We start from the raw sequence: 27,833 nt of genomic DNA, 5'->3' as shown, positions 1-27,833 counted from the left end.
TGGAGGGGCACGTTAGTGAGGTGGTGAAAAAGGCATATGGGACACTTGCCTTTATCAATCAAGGCATAGATTACAAAAGTAGGGAGGTCATGTTGGAGTTGTATAGAACCTTGGTGAGGCCACAGCTGGAGTACTGTGTGCAGTTCTGGTCGCCACATTATAGGAAGGATGTGATTGCACTGTAGGGGGTGTAGAGGAGATTGACCAGGATGTTGCCTGGGATGAAATATTTAAGTTATGAAGAGAGGTTGGATAGACTTGGGTTGTTTTCGTTGGAGCAGAGAAGACTGAGGGGCGACCTGATCGAGGTGTACAAGGTTATGAGGGGCATGGACAGGGTGGATAGGGAGCAGCTGTTCCCCTTAGTTGAAGGGTCAGTCACAAGGGGGCATAAGTTTAAGGTGAGGGGCAGGAGGTTTAGGGGGCATGTGAGAAAAAACATTTTTACCCAGAGGGCGGTGATGGTCTGGAATGTACTGCTTGGGAAGGTGTTGGAGGTGGGTTGCCTCACATCCTTTAAGAAGTACCTGGATGAGCATTTGGCATGTCATAACATTCAAGGCTATGGGCTAAGTGCTGGTAAATGGGATTAGGTAGGTCGGTCAGGTGTTTCTCACGTGTTGATGCAGACTCGATGGGCCGAAGTGTCTCTTCTGCACTGTGATTCTGTGATCGTGATTCTATTGGGAAAGGATAGGTAAATGAGATTAATTGAATAGCCTTACCAAAGTGCTGATGCCAAATGACCCCCCTCCTGTACTGTATCATTGTATGAATGTAACTTGCATTTATACAGGGGCTTAACATAGAAAAATACCCAGGCATTTCACACACCTGCTAAATTGATGGCAAGTTAAAGTAGGAGATATTCAAATAGTTGCTGAAAGACTTGGTCAGAGGTGGGTTTTAAAAGAGTAAAGGGAGGTGGAGCAGTTAGGAAACCGAATCCTAGAGTGAGAAGCCTAGTTACCTGAAGAAGGGTGGGGTGTACAAGTGGCCTGTGGCAGAGAAACAGCAAGCCTGGGGTAGGGTGGGTATTGTTTAAGGACTGGAAGAGGTTACTGTGATTGTGTGATTGTGGGAGGATGTGGTGGGGGTATGAAAATGGAGAAATTTAAACACAATTTGTGTGTTGGACATGAAAACCATTGCAGTTCAGTGAGGATGAGTGAGTGTGACCTGAAGTGGAATAGTACTCTGGTAACAGAGTTTTGGATGAACTGAAATTTAAGTGGAAGCTGACTAGCAGGGCAATGGAATAATTGAATCTAGAGGTGACAAAGATATGGATGAGGGTTTCAGCTGCAGATCAGTAGTGGTAGGCAATGTTATGGAATTGAAAGTAAACAGTATTTGTTGATGGAAAAGATATGGAATTAGTAACTTAGCTTGAGGTTGAATAGGATGTGAAGATTGGACCCTGGAACATCCCAAAGTGAAAGAGATAAGCAGAGAGCCCATTACAGGAGAATCTCCAGCCATGCACAGAAATGTAAGAGTGGAACCATATAATTTAAATTTTCATAAAACCTTCAGGGTAGTTGAACTCTAGAGATGTGTTGGTTCTGCTGTTCTGACCTAATTTCCCATAAGGGCTGGTGTAAGTTCTGTCTTTGAGTTCTGGCTATATTCATTACCAGTGGGGGTGATGAAGTCTGTTAATTTCCATACCAAGATGAAATTCGAGATTGTAACTGGGGATTGTTAACAGGCAGTTGCTGTGGGTTTTTAGTTTCAGGTTTGTGCTTTTGTTAGTTGTAGTTTGAACTTGTAACTTTACTGTTTTCGAGGCTCAAATGAATGTGAAGAAACCACCACTCTAGTATTCTGACTGCAAATAACCATTATGAGAGAATTGGCAAGTAGCAACCACAATGTAAGTTCATTCTGGCCATAGGATAGAAGGAGGAAGAGTACAAAAGCAAGGAAGTTATGGATGATGAAATCAAAAAAAAGACAAGCTTCAAAAGGCAAGATAAGGGATCTTGTGCCAATTAATTGGCAGAAAAAGTTAGAAAACCGGAATCTTCAACTAAGAGATGGGTAGAGTAAAAATAAATATAATCCTTTAAGCTGAAAAGAGGATACATTAAAGCAATAGAATTCTGTGGATAAAAGGAGATTAAAACAAATCCAAAATTTTGAGAGAGGTGCAAGAGAGTTAGGACTAACAGCACTACAGAAAACAAATGTAGAAAGTTTTATAGGGAGATGAAAAGAGGGGTTAGGGAGGCTTAAAGGAAATATGTAAAAGGAAATGGTAAAGAATTTAATAGTAACTAAATCTAAGAGAACAGTAAGAAAGGGTGGGACCACTCAGATGACTGAGGAATTTAATTGTGGAGGATGACAGAGCCATGGAATATTTAGCATTGTTATTTACATATAGGACGACTATACAAAACACAAAAACTGGTAACTGGAGAAAATGGATTCCTTCTGGAATAGGATGGTCCAGTGCTGGAGTTGAATGAGTCACTAGAGTCAGGCTTGTACATTGGTTTGTTCAGTTAAATATGAAAATAGTGCCAAAACACTTCTGTTCAAATAGAGACACTGATTAACTAGGTCAGTACAGACCAGGTAGTCTCAAGTCAGTTGTGGACAAACTCCTGCCATTAGAAATAAAGTTAATAAGCATTTGGAAATGCATCCATTAATCAAGGACAGTGAACTTGTACTTTGTTAAAGACAAGTTGTGTTTGACAAATTTTAGCTTTTTAAACTGAGCAGTGACTGGATGGCTAAATGGCTTCCTTTTGTGCTATAACCTTCGATGGTACCAATAATTTCCATAAATTCTAGACATCGATGAGTAACAAACCCGTTTATCTCTCCTATCCCTCTCCTGAAGTCATTGCCTTATTAATGGGTAGATGCCCTTGTGTACCATTGCTGGCCATGTTTGAATATGAGTGTATTGTCAGGCATATTCGACTACTGGGAGGGACCATTGTGTCTGAGCCTGATCTATTCTTGCCTGACATTTACATGTGTATAATCCAGCAGAGGTCATTGGACAATTATCGTGAGCGGGGACCCCAGTTGATAAGTCAATCAGTTGTAAGATCTCTACTGGCACTCCAGCTGAGATTGGCTAACTCTGTCTGAACCAGAGATTAAAAAAGAAAGATTTCACATAGCGTCATTGAACATTGTGCGTTACAGTCAGTGAAGTACTTTTTTTGAACTGTAGATACTATTGTATTGCAATTAAAACTAGGAATATTTGGTCTTTACGGCTCATTTTAACATTTGGAAGTTCCTCACCTTTTGTTTTAAACATGGGTTCCCATTCACTGTTGTTTGAGAGGAAACCAGAACACACACATTGTACAGTCAAATGCATATGAACATTCAGTGTCCATGGTGCCAACTTCTATTTATTGGAATGATGACATGGTGGGCTACCTGAGGGTACTTTTCAGACTTGGTGAGTACAGTGTGTGGGACTGAGCATGAGGACACCAGGTTTGATCTTCTGCTTGTGCTTTCAACTGGAAAAGAACGGGGTTTTTCCCATGGTCTCAGTGCCTCTTGTTCGTAAAAAACTGATCAACATTCCTGCTCCTGCTGGCAAATATTCCTGTGGGCTATGGGTGAGAGCGAGATCAGGACTGATCGTTCCCACAGTCCAATAGCTTGTGTTGAGATAGCAAACTGACCTATTACCACAGGGCTGTGACTGCCTTGAAACTGCAGCCTAGCACGATCTTTAGAAGTGGGGTAAGAAAAGAGAAATGCTAAGATGAGGACAATACCTCAGCTCTGCATAATCAGCAGCATTCTACCCACTGAACTCCCATTTGTGTGACCATGACAGGTTTTGCTGGATAAGCATCAAGTGTTCAGCCTAACTAGGAGATTGAGACTTGCTGGGGTTTGAAGTTCCTGTGTAAGTGGAGTAAGATCAGTTATAATGTTGATATGTGCATTAAATACAGAATTCCTATTGAAGCTAAGGCAAGAATATAGACTGCTTCTTGCACTAGCCCTTCTGGTGTGCAGTAATACAGGCCTCTCTGCAGCAATTGTTACTGCAAAATCAGCTGGTTGACGCCTATTGATTCAGTGGTTTGTTTGATCAGTGCTGCAGATCTATTGCTTGGAAAGTCCCTGAGAGTCCACAACAGCTCTTTGACTTTTTAAATAGTACGGGCAATGGAAAGTCCCTAAGACTTATTGCTCTAAATGGGGTAATGATTGTGGAGAATACTGCTAATTGTTACAATAACATGAGATCTGCTGATTTTCTTTGCAAAACTGCTGAATGTATTTAAAGAGTGAAATTTTATTTTCACTTATACCTCTATTGAAACGTTCAGGTGAAATGTCTGTAACAATTTGCACCAGTTTTTTTAATGGAAAAAGTGAAACCTCAAGTGAACCAGCTAGATGGATTGTTGTCAGTGCCAGAGAAAGATATGTTGTACTGCACGAGGACAGAATCAAACACTCCCAGGGCAGGTACAGCACGGGGTTAGATACAGAGTAAATCTCCCTCTACACTGTTCCCATCAACCACTCCCAGGACAGGTACAGCACGGGGTTAGATACAGAGTAAACCTCCCTCTACACTGTCCCCATCAAATACTCCCAGGACAGGGACAGCACAGGGTTAGATACAGAGTAACGTTCACTGTAGACGGAATTGAATTATTTTTCTATTCTCACAATATTTCCTTGGAGAATAATGTGAAGATGTGAAGTGGTGGAAGTATTCACAAGATGTTTAATAACCTGACAGGCCTTAATGTGACTCCATCTTCCATAATCACCTTTATCTCAGCTGATGGAGCAGTTAGTTCTATATGGATGGAGGGATTTATGGGTTCCCTTAGTCAGACCACAAGATTGGTGGTGTGGAAGGGGCGGGGGTGGATGATGGAGATTGAGGGGAGGGTTTGGGGGGTAATTGAGGGGTGGGCTGGGATGGCATCCACATCCTGTTGAATGTTACCCTGGAACTATGAGCTGGAGTTCCGATCTCCACTGCCGGGACTGTGTGTTGATTCAGAGATGGGATTGTTACCACTGAGCCAGAGTCTTGGTCCTATTGAATTTGGTGAGTGCTGCATGTTCCTTTTTGACCAAGTGTTGAGTGGCACAGTTCACTCAGTGTAAAAGGTCAGTGTGGGGAGAAGTGTGAGAATTCTAGTGTTTCATGCTGGCTGACGCTACGTGTAAGTGAGGAAACATTGATGACTAAAGATTGATGGAGCATCAGCTCATGGAAAATAAATTCTGTCCTCTGCGAAGGAGTGCCCTGACATTTACACCCCATGTGATTGTTGCAGACTCGCTGAGGTCTAATGTCTGTGTTACCTGTACCTGTTGTTGTGTTGCAGGCTGACCATGAGGGAAGGTGCGAGTACATGCTCAAGCCTTGTGAAGCATGCAGCACGATGGTACGCCAGGTTGATCTCTCCCGGCACTTGGAACGAGAGTGTCCTGAAAGAAATCTCAACTGCAAATTCTGTAAATTATTGTTTCATCACAAGGAGATAAAGGTAATGGGTCTTCCAAGAAGGATCAATTCTGCACCCCAACCACCATTTTGTGGGCTGTGCTGAGTTAGCTTGTCACAGCTTGAGCAATACCTCTGCATTAGAGGGACAAAGACTGAACCAGTGATTACTACTGGAGACTACAGGGGTGGATGGGAACAAGCTTGGGATCAATTTGCACAGCTGGTAATTTTATGCTAACAGCAGACACCTACGTATATGGGCATCTTCTGTATGATAAAGAAATGGGTCACAGTCGGAGCCTTTTTAAAAAATTTATTCACAGAATGTGGGCATTGCCAACATGGTTATTATTTATTAGCCAGCCCTCCTTGCCCTTGAGAAGGTGGTGGCTTCTTGAACTGCTGCAGTCTATGGAAGGCACTGCAATCTGAATTTTGTGTTCTATGCCTGGTTAGGTGTGACAGTAGTACACAGTTTTTATTTTATTTTAAAATAACTATTCACTGAGGCAGCATGATCTGATGGGAATGAGATAAAGAGGGGGAAAATGATGTGTCCTGAATCTTCCCCTTTAGCCGACATTGCTCCTTTGTGCCTGTTCACTATAAAATAGAGGAATCTCACCCTCAGGAATATTTGTTCTTTGCCAATTGTATAAATCCTCTTGGTTGAGACTGCCAAACTCATTTCACCATTTGACCTGACAGATCAGTGAACTCAGCACAGAGCTGGGACTTGTAGCCAGTACTAACCAGGAGTTCCCACCTGATATAAAATATTCTGTTGGATGTTGGTTCGCAGTCCTGACAGATTCCCAACAAATGAACCTTTTCTCACTATGGATGTGGCTGTAAGTTCCCAGTATTTCCTTTGTATTTGTTCTGTTAAAAGCTTCAGTCTTGACGAATTTAGTAAGCCCTGTTGTTCATATTTACATTGTAAATGACAGCAATTGAACTAGAGTTGGTGAGAGCAGATCTACTGTTATTTTAACTGGTGCCAGACCCTTATAACTGGGTACTAAACTGAATGAAGACAAGGTGGGAGTGGCTATATTTTCAATATCCTTACTGCAACAGATGAAATATACCTAGTCAAGTCTTACCACTGCCCTTTGAGTGACTGCAGCTTGAGTGAGATCATTAGTGATTCAGAATTCACTGTACCCAAGCCTCTCTTATTTTGATATCAGTCATTTCCTCAGCCTGAGGGCAAGTGAGAACAAGCACAGTCCCTACATTGGCTGAAGACCAACGTAGTGGGGAGCCATCTCCTCAGGAAGACGTTCTGCTAAGTTCGGGGTGGATGATCATTCACCAGCCCCTGGGCAGAATGAAGGATTTTGTACAAAGCAATTCACTGATCTTCAACAACATCACGCACAGTGCCATTTCCTCTGTCTCAATCTTCTTCCCATCTCTTCTAAACGTGCAATTTGAAACTTCTCTCGGGTTTGAGTCCCAGTAGCTCTCTACAACAATTAGCTCGCTCTTGCCAGTAATTTATCTTCCAGTTCCAACAGCTGAAACAAAAGCTCAGACACACATACACATGGCAGGCTGTAAAAGGAAATGTGGAGACAAAATATTCCATTGATGTGTTAGTCAGGGAATTCCTTCACATAGCCCAGGGGGAATTTGGCAATGGAGAGAAGAGGAAAATTAGAAGTGGTGTGTGCTTTAAATTGTATTAGTGTTTCACTTCCTATGACACTGTGTCTGGTGGCGAGCAGGAAGTGCAAACCCCTCGGAGTGGTCATTGTTTATGATAAACTTGCTTAAGGGAGGGAGACAGAAAACAGGATACTACAGGCCAGTTAGCCTGATATCTGTTAAAGGGAAAATGTTAGAAGCTATCATTAAAGATGTTATAACAGGACACTTAGAAAAAATCAAGGCAATCAGGCGGAGTCAACATGGTTTTGTGAAAGGGAAATCATGTTAAGCAACTTATTGGAGTTCTTTGAAGGAGTAACATCTGCTGTGGATAAAGGAGAACCGGTGGATGTACTGTATTTAGATTTCCAGAAGACATTTGATTAAGTGCCACATCAAAGGTTATTGCAGAAAATAAAAGGTATAGGGAGTAACATATTGGCTTGGATAGAAGATTGGCAGGCTAACAAGAAGCAGAGAGTTGGCATGAATGGATCTTTTTCTGGTTGGCAGGATGTGCCACAGGGATCAGTGCTGGGGCCTCAACTTTTTACAATTTATGTAAATGACTTGGGATGAAGGGACCGAAGGTATGGTTGCTAAATTTGCTGATGACACAAAGATAGATAGGAAAGTAAATTGTGAAGAAGACGTAAGGGGGCTACAAAGTGACATAGATTGGTTAATTGAGTGGGTAAAGATCTGGCAAATGTAAGATTGTTCATTTTGTCAGGAAGAATAAAAAAGAAGCTTATTATCTAAATGGTGAGAGATTGCAGAGCTCTGAGATTCAGAAGGATCTGGGTGTCCTAGTGCATGAATCACAAAAGATTATTATGCAAGTACAGCAAGTATTAGGAAAGCTAATAGAATGTTATCATTTATTGTGAGGGGAATTGATTACAAAAGCTAGGCATGTATCGACTTGAATTTAGAAGAGTAAGAGGCAACTTAATTGAAACCTTTCAGATCCTGAGGGGCCTTGACAGGGTGGATGTAGATAGGATGTTTCCTCTTGTGGGAGAATCTGGAACTGGTAGTCACTGTTTAAAAGTAGGTGTTGTTCATTTAAGACGGAGATGAGAATTTTTTTCTCTTTTGAGGGTTGTGAGTCTTTGTAACTCTCTTCCTGAAAAGGTGGTGGAAGCAGAGTCTTTGAATATTTTTAAGGCAGAGCTAGATAGATTCTTGATAAGTAAGGGAGTGAAAGGTTATTGGGGGTAGACAGGAATGCAGAGTTGAGGGTACAATCAGATAAGCCATGATCTTATTGAATGGTGGAGCAGGCTTGAGGGGCTGAGTGGCCTACTCCTGCTCCTAATTCGTATTCTATGTGTTAATGTATTGGATCTGTTCTTCCGTTTAATTAAAGAAACAGTTGGTGGTTTTTGATTCTATGTTGAAATGGCTTTGTAAATTTGAGGTACAAAAGGCCACTCAGATGAAAAATAATCCAAATCCAGTAATCTCTCTCTGTCTCGCCCCCTCGCTCCCCCTTCCCCCTACCACCCCCGCCCCCCTTGCCCCCAGCCCCACTTGCCCCCTGCCCCTGCCCACTCGCCCCCGCACTCCTGCCCCCTCGCCCCTCTGCCCCTCACCCCGCCTCCCTCGTCCCTCTGCCCCCTCACCCCGCCTCGCCCCCCCCATGCACCTCTGTCAACTCGCTCCCCGTACCTGTTGCCTAGCTTCCCCTTTGCCCCCCCTTTGCCCCCCCTCTTCCTTGCCCCCCTCGTCCTTGCCCCCCTCGTCCTTGCCCCCCTCGTCCTCGCCCCCCTCGTCCTCGCCCCCCTCGTCCTCGCCCCCCTCGTCCTCGCCCCCCTCGTCCTCGCCCCCCCTTCGTCCTCGCCCCCCTTCGTCCTCGCCCCCCTTCGTCCTCGCCCCCCTTCGTCCTCGCCCCCCTTCGTCCTCGCCCGCCCCCCCCTCGTCCTCACCCGCCCCCCCCTCGTCCTCGCCCGCCCCCCCCTCGTCCTCGCCCGCCCCCCCCTCGTCCTCGCCCGCCCCCCCCTCGTCCTCGTCCGCCCCCCCCTCGTCCTCGTCCGCCCCCCCTCATCCTCGTCCGCCCCCCCTCGTCCTCGCTCGCCCCCCCTCGTCCTCGCCACCCCCCCCGTCGTCTCTGCCACCGTTGCCCCTTGTCACCCACCCTCCCCCTCTCCCTCTTTCCATCTCCCTCTGCCTTCCCTTCTGACATCAGTTACTCTGATGTAGGGAGAGGGAGTGAGTGCTGCACCCACACAGTTATTCTAACCCTCCAAGATACCCAGCTGCCCACACTCACCATGGGATCCAGCAAGATGACAAGCAGTCGAGTGGGATGTGATGTAACATTCTCCATTCTGATTCACATTGCTGCTTGGTATGCCCGGGTCAGGAAACTGAGCGTTTTGAAGCAATAGCTTCTTCTGAAATCAGAGGGGTTGCTGAGGACCGTGGTCTCGAGAGGAGATCTGCTGGGTTTAAATATTAGTACTGTAGCAACACTACAGAATAAGTTACTGAAATTGTTATTAATATTTGTCATTCACAGGCCCATGATGAAATCTGTTCCAAATTCCCCTTAACATGTGAATGGTGTGGAAAGAAAAAAATTCCAAGGGAAAAGGTAAAATGTGTGTTTGAAATAAATCAGGAGTGACCACCAGGCAAGCATGAGAGTTATACTCTGACAACATTGCAAGAAATAGCTTATTCCATTTATTTTTTTATATACATTTCATAGAAATCATTAGATTTTAGCTCTCCACTTTCCTCTTCTGAAAGCCTGTATTATCACTGGAGGACATTTCCACAGGCACTGGCTCATTGTCATTGTACGAGTGTAACATTTAACCTTTTCTCACATCTGGCACCTTACGCACCTTTACAAGTACACAAGAAATAGGAGCAGGAGTAGATCAATCAACCCATCAAGGCTGCTCCACCATTCAATATGATCATGCCTGATCTTAGGCTTCAGCTGCATTTTCCCGCCCATTCCCCATATCCCTTCATTCGCTGAGAGACAAAAAATCTGTCTATCCCAGCCTTAAATGTATTCAGCGATGGAGCATCCACAACCCTCTGGGATAGAGAATTCCAAAGATTCACAACCCTTTGAGTGAATTTTTCTCCTCATCTCAGTCCTAAACGATTGGCCCCTTATCCTGAGACTGAGCCCCTGTGTTTAGATTCCCCAACTAGGGGAAACAATTTCTCAGTGTCCACCCTATCAAGCCCCTTCAGAATCTTGTTCGTTTCAATGAGATCACCTCTTATTCTTCTAAACTCCGGTGAATATAAACTCAATTTACTCAGCCTCTTATTATAGGGCACCCCAGGGACCAACTTAATGAACCTTCACTGTACCATCTCCAATGCAAGTATATCCTTTCTGAAGTGTAGAGACTAAAACTACAAGACTAAAACAGTATCCCAGATGTGATCTCACCAAAACCCTGTACAATTGCAGCAAGACTTGTTTATTCTTGTTCTCTAATCCCTTAGCAAAAATAAAGGCCAACATGCCATTTGCCTTCCTAATTGCATGCTACACCTGCATGCTAACTTTCTGCGTTCCTTGTACCCAAGTCTCTTTGGACAGTAACACTTACAAGTTCCACACCTTTTAAAAAAAAAATTCAGCTTTTCTATTCTTACAACCAAGGTTCCTCAGGCAGCCCCTTCCAAACCCATGACCACTACCATCAATAAGGACAAGGGCAGCAGACACATAGGAACACCACCACCCGGAAGTTCCCCTCCAACTCACTCACCATCCTGACTTGGAAATATATCGCCGTTCTTTCACTGTCACTGGATCAAAATCCTGGAACTCCCTCCCTAACAGCACTGTAGGTGTATCTATACTGTATGGACTGCAGTGGTTCAAGAAGGCAGCTCACCAGCAGCTTCTCAAGGACCATTAGGGATGGGCAATAAATGCTGGCCCAGCCAACGAAGTCCACATCCCTTGAATGAATAAAAAATCCCAAAGTGAATAACTTCACACTATCCCATATTATACTTTATCTGCCATCTTGTTGCCCACTCACTTAACCTGTCAGTATCAGTTTGCAGCTTCTCTGTGTCCTCCCACAGCTTATTTGATGTCTCTTCATCCAAGTCATTAATATAGATTGTAAATAGCTGAAGGTTCACTGCCTGCCCACTTGAAAAAGCCCTGTTTATGCCCACTCTCTGCTTTTTATGAATTCAACAATCCTATCCATGCTAAACATTACTCCCAACTCCATGAGCCATTATCTTGCTTATTAACCTGTTTTGTGGCACCTTTTTGAATGCCTTTTGGAAATACAGGTATACCACATCGACTGGTTCCCCCTCATCTTACCCTAGTAGTTACATCATCAAAAACCCCTAATAAGTTTGTCAATTTGGATTTCCATTTAGTAAAATCATATTGACTTGTTCTAATCATACTATACCTTTCTAAGTGCATTGTTAACACTTCATTAGTAGTAGATTCCAGCATTTTCTTAACAACTGGTCTGTAGTTCCCTGCTCTCTCTCCTTTCTTGAAAAGTGGTGTAACATTTGCCAACTTCCAATCTAATGAGACCGTTCCTGAATCTAAGGAATTTTGGAAAATCATAGCCAGCATATCCACTATCTCTGTAGCTATCCCTTATAAAACTCTAGGGTGTAGATCATCAGGTTCCAGGGATTTACCAGATTTTAGTTCCTTAAGTTTCTCCACTACCTCTGCTGATATTAAAATCCTTAATTTCCTCACTCTGTTTAACACCGAGGTTATCGTCTATTTCGTAAACTTGCCAATTTCAAGGCAGTTTGCGATGGCCACATAAATATTGGAACTACGTTAAAACTCATTTTGCATTTGACTCTAACAGTTAGCAACGAGCAAGACTTTCATCTCATTATCATGGGTTAGATATGAACTGAGAGATTAAAAGAGAGTTTGTAACCCCCTGTTTCACCACAATAATTGATAATGAAGGAATTGGAGAATTATTTGTAAACGATTATTGTAACAGTTGTGTGTCTGGGTGCATGTTGCCGGCCAGCATGTTTGGGAGCATGTCCGGGGGGTTGTATTTCCGGGCAGTGTGTCTGGCAGCGTGTCCGGGGAGGGAGTGTCAAGGGGCAGTATGTCTGGGAGGGGCTGTGTCACGGGGCAGTGTGTCTGGGGGGGTGCTGTGTCATGGGGCATTGTGTCTGGGGCGGCTGTGTCACCGGGCAGCGTGTCTTGGGGGGCTGTGTCACCGGGTAGTGTGCCTGGGGAGAGCTGTGTCACCGGGTAGTATGCCTGGCGGGGCTATGTCATTGGGCAGTGTGTCTGGCGGGGGTGGGGGGTGTCACTGGGCAGTGTGTCTGGGAGGGGGGTGGTGCTGTGTCACCGGGCAGCGTGTCTTGGGGGGAGGGGGGGGGGTGTCACCGGGCAGTGTGTCTGTGGGGGCTTTGTCACTGGGCAGTGTGTCTGGGGGGGGCTTTGTCACCGGGCAGTGTGTCTGGGGGGGGCTGTGTCACCGGGCAGTGTGTCTGGGGGGGCTTTGTCACCGGGCAGTGTGTCTGGGGGGGCTTTGTCACCGGGCAGTGTGTCTGGGGGGGCTGTGTCACCGGGCAGTGTGTCTGGGGGGGCTGTGTCACCGGGCTGTGTCACCGAGCAGTTTGTCTGGGGGGGCTGTGTCACCAGGCAGTGTGTCGGGGGAGGCTGTATCACCGGGCAGTGTGTCTTGCGGGGGGGAGGGGGGTGTCACCGGGCAGTGTGTCTGGGGGGGTGCTGTGTCACCGGGCAGTGTGTCTGTGGGGGCTTTGTCACCGGGCAGTGTGTCTGGGGGGGGCTTTGTCACCGGGCAGTGTGTCTGGGGGGGGCTTTGTCACCGGGCAGTGTGTCTGGGGGGGGCTTTGTCACCGGGCAGTGTGTCTGTGGGGGGCTGTGTCACCGGGCAGTGTGTCTGGGGGGGCTGTGTCACCGGGCAGTGTATCTGGACGGGCTGTGTCACCGAGCAGTTTGTCTTGCAGGGGGGGTGGTGTCACCGGGCAGTGTGTCTGGGGGTCCTGTGTCACCGGGCAGTGTGTTTGGGGGTGCTGTGTCACCGGGGCTGTGTGTCTGGGAGCGTGTGCTGGGGACGCCGTGTCACCGGGCAGTGTGTCTGGGGACGCCGTGTCACCGGGCAGTGTGTCTGGGGACGCCGTGTCACCGGGCAGTGTGTCTGGGGGTGCTGTGTCACCGGGCAGTGTGTCTGGAGGGGCTGTGTCACCGGAAAGTGTGTCCGGTGGGGGCTGTGTCACCGGGCAGTGTGTCCGGTGGGGGCTGTGTTACCGGGCAGTGTGTCTGGGGCGGCTGCGTCACCGGGCAGTGTTTCTGGGGCGGCTGCGTCACCGGGCTGTGTGTCTGGGGTGGCTGCGTCACCGGGCAGTGTGCCTGGGGCGGCTGCGTCACCGTACAGTCTGTCTGGGGCGGCTGTGTCACCGGGCAGTGTGTCTGGAGGGGCTGTGTCATGGGGCAGTATGTCTGGGATGGCTGCGTCTTCGGGCAGTGTGTTTGAGGGGGGTGGGGGGAGCTGGTGGGTAGGGTGGCACCAGGCACTGTATCTGGGGGGAGGGCTGTGTCACCGAGCATTGTGTCTGGGAGGGCTGTGTCACCGGGCAGTGTGTCTGGGGATGCTGTGTCACTGGCCAGTGTGGCTGGGGGTGCTGTGTCACTGGCCAGTGTGTCTGGAGGTGCTGTGTCACCGGCCAGTGTGTCAGGGGGTCCTGTGTCACCGGGCAATGTGTCTGGGGGTGCTGTGTCACCGGGCAGTGTGCCTGGGGAGGGTGCTGTGTCACCGGGCTGTGTGTCTGGGGGTTCTGTGTCACTGGGCTGTGTGTCTGGGGGTCCTGTGTCACCAGGCAGTGTGTCTGGTCGTGCTGTCTCAGGGGCAGTGCGTCTGGGGGCGGGGAGGGGGGCTAGGTGGGGGGGTGATTTCACCGGGCAGTGTGTCTGGGGGGATGTGTCACTGGGCAGTGTCGCTGGGAGGGGCTGTGTCACCGGGTGGTGTGTCTGGGAGTGTGCCTGGGGGGGATTTATCCTGGGCTGTGTGTCTGGGGGGGATTTGTCCCCGGGCTGTGTGTCTGGGGTGTCTGCGTCACCGGGCAGTGTGTCTGGAGGGGGTGTGTCACTGGGCATTGTGTCTGGGGGGGTGTGTCACTGGGCATTGTGTCTGGGGGGGTGTGTCACTGGGCATTGTGTCTGGGGGGGTGTGTCACTGGGCATTGTGTCTGGGGGGGTGTGTCACTGGGCATTGTGTCTGGGGGGGTGTGTCACTGGGCATTGTGTCTGGGGGGGTGTGTCACTGGGCATTGTGTCTGGGGGGGTGTGTCACTGGGCAGTGTCGCTGTGAGAGGCTGTGTCACCGGGCAGTGTGCCGGGGGGGCTGTGTCACCGGGCAGTGTGCCTGGGGGGGCTGTGTCACCGGGCAGTGTGCCGGGGGGGTGCTGTGTCACCGGGCAGTGTGTCTGGTGGGGCTGTGTCACCGGGCAGTGTGTTTGGGAGCGTGTCCGGTGGGGGCTGTGTTACCGGGCAGTGTGTCCGGTGGGGGCTGTGTTACCGGGCAGTGTGTCTGGGGCGGCTGCGTCACCGGGCAGTGTGTCTTGGGCGGCTGCGTCACCGGGCAGTGTTTCTGGGGCGGCTGCGTCACCGGGCAGTGTGTCTGGGGTGGCTGCGTCACCGGGCAGTGTGTCTGGGGCGGCTGCGTCACCGTACAGTCTGTCTGGGGCGGCTGTGTCACCGGGCAGTGTGTCTGGAGGGGCTGTGTCACGGGGCAGTATGTCTGGGATGGCTGCGTCTTCGGGCAGTGTGTTTGAGGGGGGTGGGGGGAGCTGGTGGGGAGGGTGGCACCAGGCACTGTATCTGGGGGGAGGGCTGTGTCACCGAGCATTGTGTCTGGGAGGGCTGTGTCACCGGGCAGTGTGTCTGGGGGTGCAGTGACACCGGGCAGTGTGTCTGGAGGTCCTGTGTCACCGGGCAATGTGTCTGGGGGTGCTGTGTCACCGGGCAGTGTGTCTGGGGGGGGCCTGTGTCACGAGCCAGTGTGTCTGGGGGTGCTGTGTCACCGGGCAGTGTGTCTGGGGGTGGTTTTCACCGTGCAGTGTGTCTGGGGGGGGTGGCTGCGGGGGGTGGCTGTGTCACCAGCCACTGTGTCTGGGGGTGCTGTGTCACCGGGCAGTGTGTCTGGGGGTGCTGTGTCACCGGGCAGTGTGTCTGGGGGTGCTGTGTCACCGGGCAGTGTGTCTGGGGGTGCTGTGTCACCGGGCAGTGTGTCTGGGGGTGCTGTGTCACCGGGCAGTGTGTCTGGGGGAGGCTGTGTCACCGGGCAGTGTGTCTGGGGGAGGCTGTGTCACCGGGCAGTATGTCTGGGGGAGGCTGTGTCACCGGGCAGTGTCTGGGTGCGTGCCTGGTGCTCTGTGTTACCGGGCAGTGTGTCTGGGGCGGCTGTGTCACCGGGCAGCGTGTCTGGTGCGGTTGTGTCACTGGGCAGTGTGTCTGTGGGGGCTGTGTCTGCGGGGGCTGTGTCACGGGGCAGTGTATCTGGCAGGGGCTGTGTCACCGGGCAGTGTGTCTGGGGGAGCTGTATCACTGGGCAATGTGTCTGGGGTGGCTGTGTCACCGGGCAGTGTGTCTGTGGGGTGGCTGTGTCACCGGGCAGTGTGTCTGGGTGGGCTGTTGTCAACGGGCAGTGTGTCTGTGGGGTGGCTGTGTCACCGGGCAGTGTGTCTGTGGGTTGGGTGTCTCACCGGGCAGTGTGTCTGGGGGTGGCTGTGTCACCGGGCAGTGTGTCTGTGGGTTGGGTGTCTCACTGGGCAGTGTGTCTGGGGGTGACTGTGTCACCGGGCAGTGTGTCTGTGGGTTGGGTGTCTCACCGGGCAGTGTGTCTGTGGGTTGGGTGTCTCACCGGGCAGTGTGTCTGTGCGGTGGCTGTGTCACCGGGCAGCGTGTCTGGGGCTGCTGCGTCACCGGGCAGCGTGTCTGGGGCGGCTGCGTCACCGGGCAGCGTGTCTGGGGCGGCTGCGTCACCGGGCAGCGTGTCTGGGGCGGCTGCGTCACCGGGCAGCGTGTCTGGGGCAGCTGCGTCACCGGGCAGCGTGTCTGGGGCGGCTGCATCACTGGGCAGCGTGTCTGGGGCGGCTGCGTTACCAGGCAGCGTGTCTGGGGCGGCTGCGTCACCGGGCAGCGTGTCTGGGGGTGTTGTGTCACCGGGCAATGTGACTGGCGCTGTTGAGACACCGGGCAGTGTGTCTGGGGCGGCTGTGTCACCGGGCAATGTGTCTGGGGGTCCTGTGTCACCGGGCAGTGTGTCTGGGGCGGCGGTGTCACGGGGCAGTGTGTCTGGGGCGGCGGTGTCACGGGGCAGTGTGTCTGGGGCGGTGGTGTCACCGGGCAGTGTGTCTGGGGCGGTGGTGTCACCGGGCAGTGTGGCTGGGGCGGCGGTGTCACCGGGCCGTGTGTCTGGGGCGGCGGTGTCACGGGGCAGTGTGTCTGGGGCGGCGGTGTCACGGGGCAGTGTGTCTGGGGCGGCGGTGTCACGGGGCAGTGTGTCTGGGGCGGCGGTGTCACGGGGCAGTGTGTCTGGGGCGGCGGTGTCACGGGGCAGTGTGTCTGGGGCGGCGGTGTCACGGGGCAGTGTGTCTGGGGCGGCGGTGTCACGGGGCAGTGTGTCTGGGGCGGCGGTGTCACGGGGCAGTGTGTCTGGGGCGGCGGTGTCACCGGGCAGTGTGTCTGGGGCGGCGGTGTCACCGGGCAGTGTGTCTGGGGCGGCGGTGTCACCGGGCAGTGTGTCTGGGGCGGCTGTGTCACCGGGCAGTGTGTCTAGGGTGGGGTTTGTCACCGGACAGTGTGTCTCGGGGGGTGCGTCCCCGGGCTGTGTGTCTGGGTGTGTGTCTTGGGGTGCTCTGTCACCGAGGCATTGTGTCTGGGAGTGTGTCTGGGGCGGCTGTGTCACTGGGCAGTGTGTCTGGGGGGGCTGTGTCACCGGGGCAGTGTGTCTGGGTGTGTGTCTTGGAGGGCAGTGTCACTGGGGCAGTGTGTCTCGGAGTGTGTTGGGGTGGCTGTGTCACTGGGCAGTGTGTCTGGGGCGGCTGTGTCACTGGGCAGTGTGTCTGAGGCGGCTGTGTCACTGGGCAGTGTGTCTTGGGCGGCTGTGTCACCGGGCAACGTGTCTTGGGCGGCTGTGTCACCGGGCAACGTGTCTTGGGCGGCTGTGTCACCGGGCAGTGTGTCTGGGGCGGCTGTGTCACCGGGCGGAGTGTCTTGGGCTTTGTCACCGGGCAGTATGTCTGGAGGGGCTTTGTCACCGGGCAGTATGTCTGGAGGGGCTGTGTCACCAGGCAGTGTGTCTGCGGCTGTGTCACCAGGCAGTGTGTCTTGGGCTGTGTCACCGGGCCATGTATCTGTGGGGACTTTGTCACCGGCCAGTGTGTCTGGTGAGGGGTGTCACCGGGCAGTGTTTCTGGTGGGGCTGTGTCACCGGGCAGTGTGTCTGGGGCGGCTGTATCACCGGGCAGTGTGTCTTGGGTGGCTGTGTCACCGGGCAGTGTGTCTGGGGCGGCTGTGTCACCGGGCAGTGTGTCTGGGGCGGCTGTGTCACCGGGCAGTGTGTCTGGGGCGGCTGTGTCACCGGGCAGTGTGTCTGGGGCGGCTGTGTCACCGGGCAGTGTGTCTGGGGCGGCTGTGTCACCGGGCAGTGTGTCTGGGGCGGCGGTGTCACCGGGCAGTGTGTCTGTGGGTTGGGTGTCTCACCGGGCAGTGTGTCTGGGGGTGGCTGTGTCACCGGGCAGTGTGTCTGTGGGTTGGGTGTCTCACTGGGCAGTGTGTCTGGGGGTGACTGTGTCACCGGGCAGTGTGTCTGTGGGTTGGGTGTCTCACCGGGCAGTGTGTCTGTGGGTTGGGTTTCTCACCGGGCAGTGTGTCTGGGGCGGCTGTGTCACCGGGCAATGTGTCTGGGGCGGCTGTGTCACCGGGCAATGTGTCTGGGGCGGCTGTGTCACCGGGCAATGTGTCTGGGGCGGCTGTGTCACTGGGCAATGTGTCTGGGAGTGTGTTGGGGGGGGCAGTGTCACCGGGCAGTGTCTGGGTGGGCTGTTGTCAACGGGCAGTGTGTCTGTGGGGTGGCTGTGTCACCGGGCAGTGTGTCTGTGGGTTGGGTGTCTTACCGGGCAGTGTGTCTGGGGGTGGCTATGTCACCGGGCAGTGTGTTTGTGGGTTGGGTGTCTTACCGGGCAGTGTGTCTGGGGGTGGCTATGTCACCGGGCAGTGTGTCTGTGGGTTGGGTGTCTCACCGGGCAGTGTGTCTGGGGGTGGCTGTGTCACCGGGCAGTGTGTCTGTGGGTTGGGTGTCTCACCGGGCAGTGTGTCTGTGGGTTGGGTGTCTCACCGGGCAGTGTGTCTGTGGGGTGGCTGTGTCACCGGGCAGTGTGTCTGTGGGTTGGGTGTCTCACCGGGCAGTGTGTTTGGGGGTAGCTGTGTCACCGGGCAGTGTGTCTGGGGGTAGCTGTGTCACCGGGCACTGTGTCTGGGGCGGCTGTGTCACCGGGCAATGTGCCTGGGGGTGCTGTGTCACTGGGCAATGTGTCTGGGAGTGTGTTGGGGGGGCAGTTTCACCGGGCAGTGTGTCTGGGAGTGTGTTAGTGAGGGTCTGTGTTACTGGGCAGTATGTCTGGCGGTGCTGTGTCACGAGGCAGTATGTCTGCGGCGGCTCTGTCACCGGGCAGTGTGTCTGGGGGGGGTGCTGTGTCACCGGGCAGTGTGTATTGGGCTTTGTCACCGGGCAGTATGTCTGGAGGGGCTGTGTCACCAAGCAGTGTGTCTGGGGCTGTGTCACCAGGCAGTGTGTCTGGGGCTGTGTCACCGGGCAGTGTGTCTTGGGCTGTGTCACCGGGCATTGTGTCTGTGGGGATTTTGTCACTGGGCAGTGTGTCTGGTGGGGCTGTGTCACCGGGCAGTGTGCCGGGCGGTCTGTGTCACCGGGCAGTGTGCCTGGGGGTGCTGTGTCACCGGGCAGTGTGCCTGGGGGGGCTGTGTCACCGGGCAGTGTGCCTGGGGGGGCTGTGTCACCGGGCAGTGTGCCTGGGGGTGCTGTGTCACCGGGCAGTGTGCCTGGGGGTGCTGTGTCACCGGGCAGTGTGCCTGGGGGTGCTGTGTCACCGGGCAGTGTGCCTGGGGGGGCTGTGTCACCGGGCAGTGTGCCTGGGGGGGCTGTGTCACTGGGCAGTGTGCCTGGGGGGGCTGTGTCACTGGGCAGTGTGCTGGGGGGGGTTGCTGTGTCACCGGGCAGTGTGTCTGGTGGGGCTGTGTCACCGGGCAGTGTGTTTGGGAGCATGTCCGGTGGGGGCTGTGTCACCGGGCAGTGTGTCCGGTGGGGGCTGTGTCACCGGGCAGTGTGTCTGGGGCAGCTGTGTCACCGGGCAACGTGTCTTGGGCGGCTGTGTCACCGGGCAGTGTGTCTGGGGCGGCTGTGTCACCGGGCAGAGTGTCTTGGGCTTTGTCACCGGGCAGTATGTCTGGAGGGGCTGTGTCACCAGGCAGTGTGTCTGGGGCTGTGTCACCGGGCAGTGTGTCTTGAGCTGTGTCACCGGGCCATGTATCTGTGGGGACTTTGTCACCGGCCAGTGTGTCTGGTGAGGCTGTGTCACCGGGCAGTGTTTCTGGTGGGGCTGTGTCACCGGGCAGTGTGTCTGGGGCGGCTGTGTCACCGGGCAGTGTGTCTGGGGACGCCGTGTCACCGGGCAGTGTGTCTGGGGACGCCGTGTCACCGGGCAGTGTGTCTGGGGGTGCTGTGTCACCGGGCAGTGTGTCTGGAGGGGCTGTGTCACCGGACAGTGTGTCTGGAGGGGCTGTGTCACCGGACAGTGTGTCTGGTGGGGGCTGTGTCACCGGGCAGTGTGTCCGGTGGGGGCTTTGTTACCGGGCAGTGTGTCTGGGGCGGCTGCGTCACCGGGCAGTGTTTCTGGGGCGGCTGCGTCACCGGGCTGTGTGTCTGGGGTGGCTGCGTCACCGGGCAGTGTGCCTGGGGCGGCTGCGTCACCGTACAGTCTGTCTGGGGCGGCTGTGTCACCGGGCAGTGTGTCTGGAGGGGCTGTGTCATGGGGCAGTATGTCTGGGATGGCTGCGTCTTCGGGCAGTGTGTTTGAGGGGGGTGGGGGGAGCTGGTGGGTAGGGTGGCACCAGGCACTGTATCTGGGGGGAGGGCTGTGTCACCGAGCATTGTGTCTGGGAGGGCTGTGTCACCGGGCAGTGTGTCTGGGGGTGCTGTGTCACTGGCCAGTGTGGCTGGGGGTGCTGTGTCACTGGCCAGTGTGGCTGGGGGTGCTGTGTCACTGGCCAGTGTGTCAGGGGGTCCTGTGTCACCGGGCAATGTGTCTGGGGGTGCTGTGTCACCGGGCAGTGTGCCTGGGGAGGGTGCTGTGTCACCGGGCTGTGTGTCTGGGGGTTCTGTGTCACTGGGCTGTGTGTCTGGGGGTCCTGTGTCACCAGGCAGTGTGTCTGGTCGTGCTGTCTCAGGGGCAGTGCGTCTGGGGGCGGGGAGGGGGGCTAGGTGGGGGGGTGATTTCACCGGGCAGTGTGTCTGGGGGGATGTGTCACTGGGCAGTGTCGCTGGGAGGGGCTGTGTCACCGGGTGGTGTGTCTGGGAGTGTGCCTGGGGGGGATTTATCCTGGGCTGTGTGTCTGGGGGGGATTTGTCCCCGGGCTGTGTGTCTGGGGTGTCTGCGTCACCGGGCAGTGTGTCTGGAGGGGGTGTGTCACTGGGCATTGTGTCTGGGGGGGTGTGTCACTGGGCATTGTGTCTGGGGGGGTGTGTCACTGGGCATTGTGTCTGGGGGGGTGTGTCACTGGGCATTGTGTCTGGGGGGGTGTGTCACTGGGCATTGTGTCTGGGGGGGTGTGTCACTGGGCAGTGTCGCTGTGAGAGGCTGTGTCACCGGGCAGTGTGCCGGGGGGGCTGTGTCACCGGGCAGTGTGCCTGGGGGGGCTGTGTCACCGGGCAGTGTGCCGGGGGGGTGCTGTGTCACCGGGCAGTGTGTCTGGTGGGGCTGTGTCACCGGGCAGTGTGTTTGGGAGCGTGTCCGGTGGGGGCTGTGTTACCGGGCAGTGTGTCCGGTGGGGGCTGTGTTACCGGGCAGTGTGTCTGGGGCGGCTGCGTCACCGGGCAGTGTGTCTTGGGCGGCTGCGTCACCGGGCAGTGTTTCTGGGGTGGCTGCGTCACCGGGCAGTGTGTCTGGGGTGGCTGCGTCACCGGGCAGTGTGTCTGGGGCGGCTGCGTCACCGTACAGTCTGTCTGGGGCGGCTGTGTCACCGGGCAGTGTGTCTGGAGGGGCTGTGTCACGGGGCAGTATGTCTGGGATGGCTGCGTCTTCGGGCTGTGTGTTTGAGGGGGGTGGGGGGAGCTGGTGGGGAGGGTGGCACCAGGCACTGTATCTGGGGGGAGGGCTGTGTCACCGAGCATTGTGTCTGGGAGGGCTGTGTCACCGGGCAGTGTGTCTGGGGGTGCAGTGACACCGGGCAGTGTGTCTGGAGGTCCTGTGTCACCGGGCAATGTGTCTGGGGGTGCTGTGTCACCGGGCAGTGTGTCTGGGGGGGGCCTGTGTCACGAGCCAGTGTGTCTGGGGGTGCTGTGTCACCGGGCAGTGTGTCTGGGGGTGGTTTTCACCGTGCAGTGTGTCTGGGGGGGGGTGGCTGCGGGGGGTGGCTGTGTCACCAGCCACTGTGTCTGGGGGTGCTGTGTCACCGGGCAGTGTGTCTGGGGGTGCTGTGTCACCGGGCAGTGTGTCTGGGGGTGCTGTGTCACCGGGCAGTGTGTCTGGGGGTGCTGTGTCACCGGGCAGTGTGTCTGGGGGTGCTGTGTCACCGGGCAGTGTGTCTGGGGGAGGCTGTGTCACCGGGCAGTGTGTCTGGGGGAGGCTGTGTCACCGGGCAGTATGTCTGGGGGAGGCTGTGTCACCGGGCAGTGTCTGGGTGCGTGCCTGGTGCTCTGTGTTACCGGGCAGTGTGTCTGGGGCGGCTGTGTCACCGGGCAGCGTGTCTGGTGCGGTTGTGTCACTGGGCAGTGTGTCTGTGGGGGCTGTGTCTGCGGGGGCTGTGTCACGGGGCAGTGTATCTGGCAGGGGCTGTGTCACCGGGCAGTGTGTCTGGGGGAGCTGTATCACTGGGCAATGTGTCTGGGGTGGCTGTGTCACCGGGCAGTGTGTCTGTGGGGTGGCAGTGTCACCGGGCAGTGTGTCTGGGTGGGCTGTTGTCAACGGGCAGTGTGTCTGTGGGGTGGCTGTGTCACCGGGCAGTGTGTCTGTGGGTTGGGTGTCTCACCGGGCAGTGTGTCTGGGGGTGGCTGTGTCACCGGGCAGTGTGTCTGTGGGTTGGGTGTCTCACTGGGCAGTGTGTCTGGGGGTGACTGTGTCACCGGGCAGTGTGTCTGTGGGTTGGGTGTCTCACCGGGCAGTGTGTCTGTGCGGTGGCTGTGTCACCGGGCAGCGTGTCTGGGGCTGCTGCGTCACCGGGCAGCGTGTCTGGGGCGGCTGCGTCACCGGGCAGCGTGTCTGGGGCGGCTGCGTCACCGGGCAGCGTGTCTGGGGCGGCTGCGTCACCGGGCAGCGTGTCTGGGGCGGCTGCGTCACCGGGCAGCGTGTCTGGGGCAGCTGCGTCACCGGGCAGCGTGTCTGGGGCGGCTGCATCACTGGGCAGCGTGTCTGGGGCGGCTGCGTTACCAGGCAGCGTGTCTGGGGCGGCTGCGTCACCGGGCAGCGTGTCTGGGGGTGTTGTGTCACCGGGCAATGTGACTGGCGCTGTTGAGACACCGGGCAGTGTGTCTGGGGCGGCTGTGTCACCGGGCAGTGTGTCTGGGGCGGCTGTGTCACCGGGCAGTGTGTCTGGGGCGGCTGTGTCACCGGGCAGTGTGTCTGGGGCGGCGGTGTCACCGGGCAGTGTGTCTGTGGGTTGGGTGTCTCACCGGGCAGTGTGTCTGGGGGTGGCTGTGTCACCGGGCAGTGTGTCTGTGGGTTGGGTGTCTCACTGGGCAGTGTGTCTGGGGGTGACTGTGTCACCGGGCAGTGTGTCTGTGGGTTGGGTGTCTCACCGGGCAGTGTGTCTGTGCGGTGGCTGTGTCACCGGGCAGTGTGTCTGTGGGTTGGGTTTCTCACCGGGCAGTGTGTCTGGGGCGGCTGTGTCACCGGGCAATGTGTCTGGGGCGACTGTGTCACCGGGCAATGTGTCTGGGGCGGCTGTGTCACTGGGCAATGTGTCTGGGAGTGTGTTGGGGGGGGCAGTGTCACCGGGCAGTGTCTGGGTGGGCTGTTGTCAACGGGCAGTGTGTCTGTGGGGTGGCTGTGTCACCGGGCAGTGTGTCTGTGGGTTGGGTGTCTTACCGGGCAGTGTGTCTGGGGGTGGCTATGTCACCGGGCAGTGTGTCTGTGGGTTGGGTGTCTTACCGGGCAGTGTGTCTGGGGGTGGCTATGTCACCGGGCAGTGTGTCTGTGGGTTGGGTGTCTCACCGGGCAGTGTGTCTGGGGGTGGCTGTGTCACCGGGCAGTGTGTCTGTGGGTTGGGTGTCTCACCGGGCAGTGTGTCTGTGGGTTGGGTGTCTCACCGGGCAGTGTGTCTGTGGGGTGGCTGTGTCACCGGGCAGTGTGTCTGTGGGTTGGGTGTCTCACCGGGCAGTGTGTTTGGGGGTAGCTGTGTCACCGGGCAGTGTGTCTGGGGGTAGCTGTGTCACCGGGCACTGTGTCTGGGGCGGCTGTGTCACCGGGCAATGTGCCTGGGGGTGCTGTGTCACTGGGCAATGTGTCTGGGAGTGTGTTGGGGGGGCAGTTTCACCGGGCAGTGTGTCTGGGAGTGTGTTAGTGAGGGTCTGTGTTACTGGGCAGTATGTCTGGCGGTGCTGTGTCACGAGGCAGTATGTCTGCGGCGGCTCTGTCACCGGGCAGTGTGTCTGGGGGGGGTGCTGTGTCACCGGGCAGTGTGTATTGGGCTTTGTCACCGGGCAGTATGTCTGGAGGGGCTGTGTCACCAAGCAGTGTGTCTGGGGCTGTGTCACCAGGCAGTGTCTGGGGCTGTGTCACCGGGCAGTGTGTCTTGGGCTGTGTCACCGGGCATTGTGTCTGTGGGGATTTTGTCACTGGGCAGTGTGTCTGGTGGGGCTGTGTCACCGGGCAGTGTGCCGGGCGGTCTGTGTCACCGGGCAGTGTGCCTGGGGGTGCTGTGTCACCGGGCAGTGTGCCTGGGGGGGCTGTGTCACCGGGCAGTGTGCCTGGGGGGGCTGTGTCACCGGGCAGTGTGCCTGGGGGGGCTGTGTCACCGGGCAGTGTGCCTGGGGGTGCTGTGTCACCGGGCAGTGTGCCTGGGGGTGCTGTGTCACCGGGCAGTGTGCCTGGGGGGGCTGTGTCACCGGGCAGTGTGCCTGGGGGGGCTGTGTCACTGGGCAGTGTGCCTGGGGGGGCTGTGTCACTGGGCAGTGTGCTGGGGGGGGTTGCTGTGTCACCGGGCAGTGTGTCTGGTGGGGCTGTGTCACCGGGCAGTGTGTTTGGGAGCATGTCCGGTGGGGGCTGTGTCACCGGGCAGTGTGTCCGGTGGGGGCTGTGTCACCGGGCAGTGTGTCTGGGGCAGCTGTGTCACCGGGCAACGTGTCTTGGGCGGCTGTGTCACCGGGCAGTGTGTCTGGGGCGGCTGTGTCACCGGGCAGAGTGTCTTGGGCTTTGTCACCGGGCAGTATGTCTGGAGGGGCTGTGTCACCAGGCAGTGTGTCTGGGGCTGTGTCACCGGGCAGTGTGTCTTGAGCTGTGTCACCGGGCCATGTATCTGTGGGGACTTTGTCACCGGCCAGTGTGTCTGGTGAGGCTGTGTCACCGGGCAGTGTTTCTGGTGGGGCTGTGTCACCGGGCAGTGTGTCTGGGGCGGCTGTGTCACCGGGCAGTGTGTCTGGGGACGCCGTGTCACCGGGCAGTGTGTCTGGGGCGGCTGTGTCACCGGGCAGCGTGTCTGGAGCAGCTGTGTCACCGGGCAGCGTGTCTGGGGCGGCTGCGTCACCGGGCAGCGTGTCTGGGGCGTCTGCGTCACCGGGCAGCGTGTCTGGAGCGGCTGTGTCACCGGGGCTGTGTGTCTGGGGCGGCGGTGTCACCGGGCAGTGTGTCTGGGGCGGCGGTGTCACCGGGCAGTGTGTCTGGGGTGGCGGTGTCACCGGGCAGTGTGTCTGGGGCGGCAGTGTGTCTGGGGTGGGGTTTGTCACCGGACAGTGTGTCTAGGGGGCTGCGTCCCCGGGCTGTGTGTCTGGAGGGGGTGTGTCATCGGGCAGTGTGTCTGGGTGTGTGTCTTGGGGTGCTCTGTCACCAAGGCATTGTGTCTGGGAGTGTGTCTGGGGCGGCTGTGTCACCGGGCAGTGTGTCTGGGGGAGCTGTGTCACCGGGGCAGTGTGTCTGGGTGTGTGTCTTGGTGGGCAGTGTCACCGGGGCAGTGTGTCTCGGAGTGTGTTGGGGCGGCGGTGTCACCGGGCACTGTGTCTGGGAGTGTGTCTGGGGTGGGGTTTGTCACCGGACAGTGTGTCTGGGGGGCTGCATCCCCGGGCTGTGTGTCTGGAGGGGGTGTATCATCAGGCAGTGTGTCTGGGTGTGTGTCTTGGGGTCCTCTGTCACCAAGGCATTGTGTCTGGGAGTGTGTCTGGGGCGGCTGTGTCACCGGGCAGTGTGTCTGGGGGAGCTGTGTCACCGGGGCAGTGTGTCTGGGTGTGTGTCTTGGTGGGCAGTGTCACCGGGGCAGTGTGTCTCGGAGTGTGTTTGGGGCGGCTGTGTCACTGGGCAGTGTGTTTGGGGCGGCTGTGTCACTGGGCAGTGTGTCTGGGGCGGCTGTGTCACTGGGCAGTGTGTCTGGGGCGGCTGTGTCACTGGGCAGTGTGTTTGGGGCGGCTGTGTCACTGGGCAGTGTGTCTGGGGCGGCTGTGTCACTGGGCAGTGTGTCTGGGGCGGCTGTGTCACCGGGCAACGTGTGTTGCGCGGCTATATCACTGGGCAGTGTGTCTGGGGCGGCTGTGTCACCGGGCAGTGTGTCTGGGGCGGCTGTGTCACCGGGCAGTGTGTCTGGGGCGGCTGTGTCACCGGGCAGTGTGTCTGGGGCGGCTGTGTCACCGGGCAGTGTGTCTGGGGCGGCTGTGTCACCGGGCAGTGTGTCTGGGGTGGCTGTGTCACCGGGCAGTGTGTCTGGAGCGGCTGTGTCACCGGGCAGTGTGTCTGGGGCGGCTGTGTCACCGGGCAGTGTGTCTGGGGCGGCTGTGTCACCGGGCAGTGTGTCTGGGGCGGCTGTGTCACCGGGCAGTGTGTCTGGGGCGGCTGTGTCACCGGGCAGTGTGTCTGGGGCGGCTGTGTCACCGGGCAGTGTGTCTGGGGCGGCTGTGTCACCGGGCAGTGTGTCGGGGCGGCTGTGTCACCGGGCAGTGTGTCTGGGGCGGCGGTGTCACCGGGGCGGAGGTGTCACCGGGCAGTGTGTCTGGAGCGGCTGTGTCACCGGGCAGTGTGTCTGGGGTGGCGGTGTCACCGGGGCGGAGGTGTCACCGGGCTGTGTGTCTGGGGCGGCGGTGTCACCGGGCAGTGTGTCTGTGGGTTGGGTGTCTCACCGGGCAGTGTGTCTGGGGCTGCCTGTGTCACTGGGCAGTGTGTCTGTGGGTTGGGTGTCTCACTGGGCAGTGTTTCTGGGGGTGACTGTTTCACCGGGCAGTGTGTCTGTGGGTTGGGTGTCTCACCGGGCAGTGTGTCAGTGCGGTGGCTGTGTCACCGGGCAGTGTGTCTGTGGGTTGGGTGTCTCACCGGGCAGTGTGTCTGGGGCGGCTGTGTCACCGGGCAGTGTGTCTGGAGCGGCTGTGTCACCGGGCAGTGTGTCTGGGGCGGCGGTGTCACCGGGGCGGAGGTGTCACCGGGCTGTGTGTCTGGGGCGGCGGTGTCACCGGGCAGTGTGTCTGTGGGTTGGGTGTCTCACCGGGCAGTGTGTCTGGGGCTGGCTGTGTCACCGGGCAGTGTGTCTGTGGGTTGGGTGTCTCACTGGGCAGTGTGTCTGGGGGTGACTGTGTCACCGGGCAGTGTGTCTGGGGCGGCTGTGTCACCGGGCATTGTGTCAGGGGCGGCTGTGTCACTGGGCAATGTGTCTGTGAGTGTGTTTGGGGGGGGCAGTGTCACCGGGCAGTGTGTCTGGGTGGGCTGTTGTCAACGGGCAGTGTGTCTGTGGGGTGGCTGTGTCACCGGGCAGTGTGTCTGTGGGTTGGGTGTCTCACTGGGCAGTGTGTCTGGGGGTGGCTGTGTCACCGGGCAGTGTGTCTGTGGGTTGGGTGTCTCACCGGACAGTGTGTCTGGGGGTGGCTGTGTCACCGGGCAGTGTGTCTGTGGGTTGGGTGTCTCACCGGGCAGTGTGTCTGTGGGGTGGCTGTGTCACCGGGCAGTGTGTCTGTGGGGTGGCTGTGTCACCGGGCAGTGTGTCTGTGGGGTGGCTGTGTCACCGGGCAGTGTGTCTGTGGGTTGGGTGTCTCACCGGGCAGTGTGTCTGGGGGTAGCTGTGTCACCGGGCAGTGTGTCTGTGGGGTGGCTGTGTCACTGGGCAGTGTGTCTGGGGCGGCTGTGTCACTGGGCAGTGTGTCTGGGGCGGCTGTGTCACCGGGCAACGTGTCTTGGGCGGCTGTGTCACCGGGCAACGTGTCTTGGGCGGCTGTGTCACCGGGCAGTGTGTCTGGGGCGGCTGTGTCACCAGGCA

General features: G+C 56.4%; 1 protein-coding gene across 2 annotated transcripts in view; it reads left to right on the top strand.

Annotated features, from left to right (window-relative positions):
- The window catches only part of traf2b (Tnf receptor-associated factor 2b), a 176,425-nt gene that overhangs the window by 29,055 nt on the left and 119,537 nt on the right, over positions 1-27,833 (top strand). For both annotated transcript variants that reach the window (XM_041193547.1, XM_041193546.1), the window contains exons 5-6: positions 5,349-5,510; positions 9,651-9,725. In XM_041193547.1, coding sequence (XP_041049481.1) covers positions 5,349-5,510; positions 9,651-9,725 — 237 coding nt within the window. The remainder of the gene's footprint in view (positions 1-5,348; positions 5,511-9,650; positions 9,726-27,833) is intronic.

This window comes from Carcharodon carcharias, chromosome 8 (genome assembly GCF_017639515.1).
Source record: "Carcharodon carcharias isolate sCarCar2 chromosome 8, sCarCar2.pri, whole genome shotgun sequence".
NCBI lineage: Eukaryota > Metazoa > Chordata > Chondrichthyes > Lamniformes > Lamnidae > Carcharodon > Carcharodon carcharias.
The sequence above is the reverse complement of the archived record's forward strand: the minus strand, read 5'-3'. Positions and strand labels throughout refer to the sequence as shown.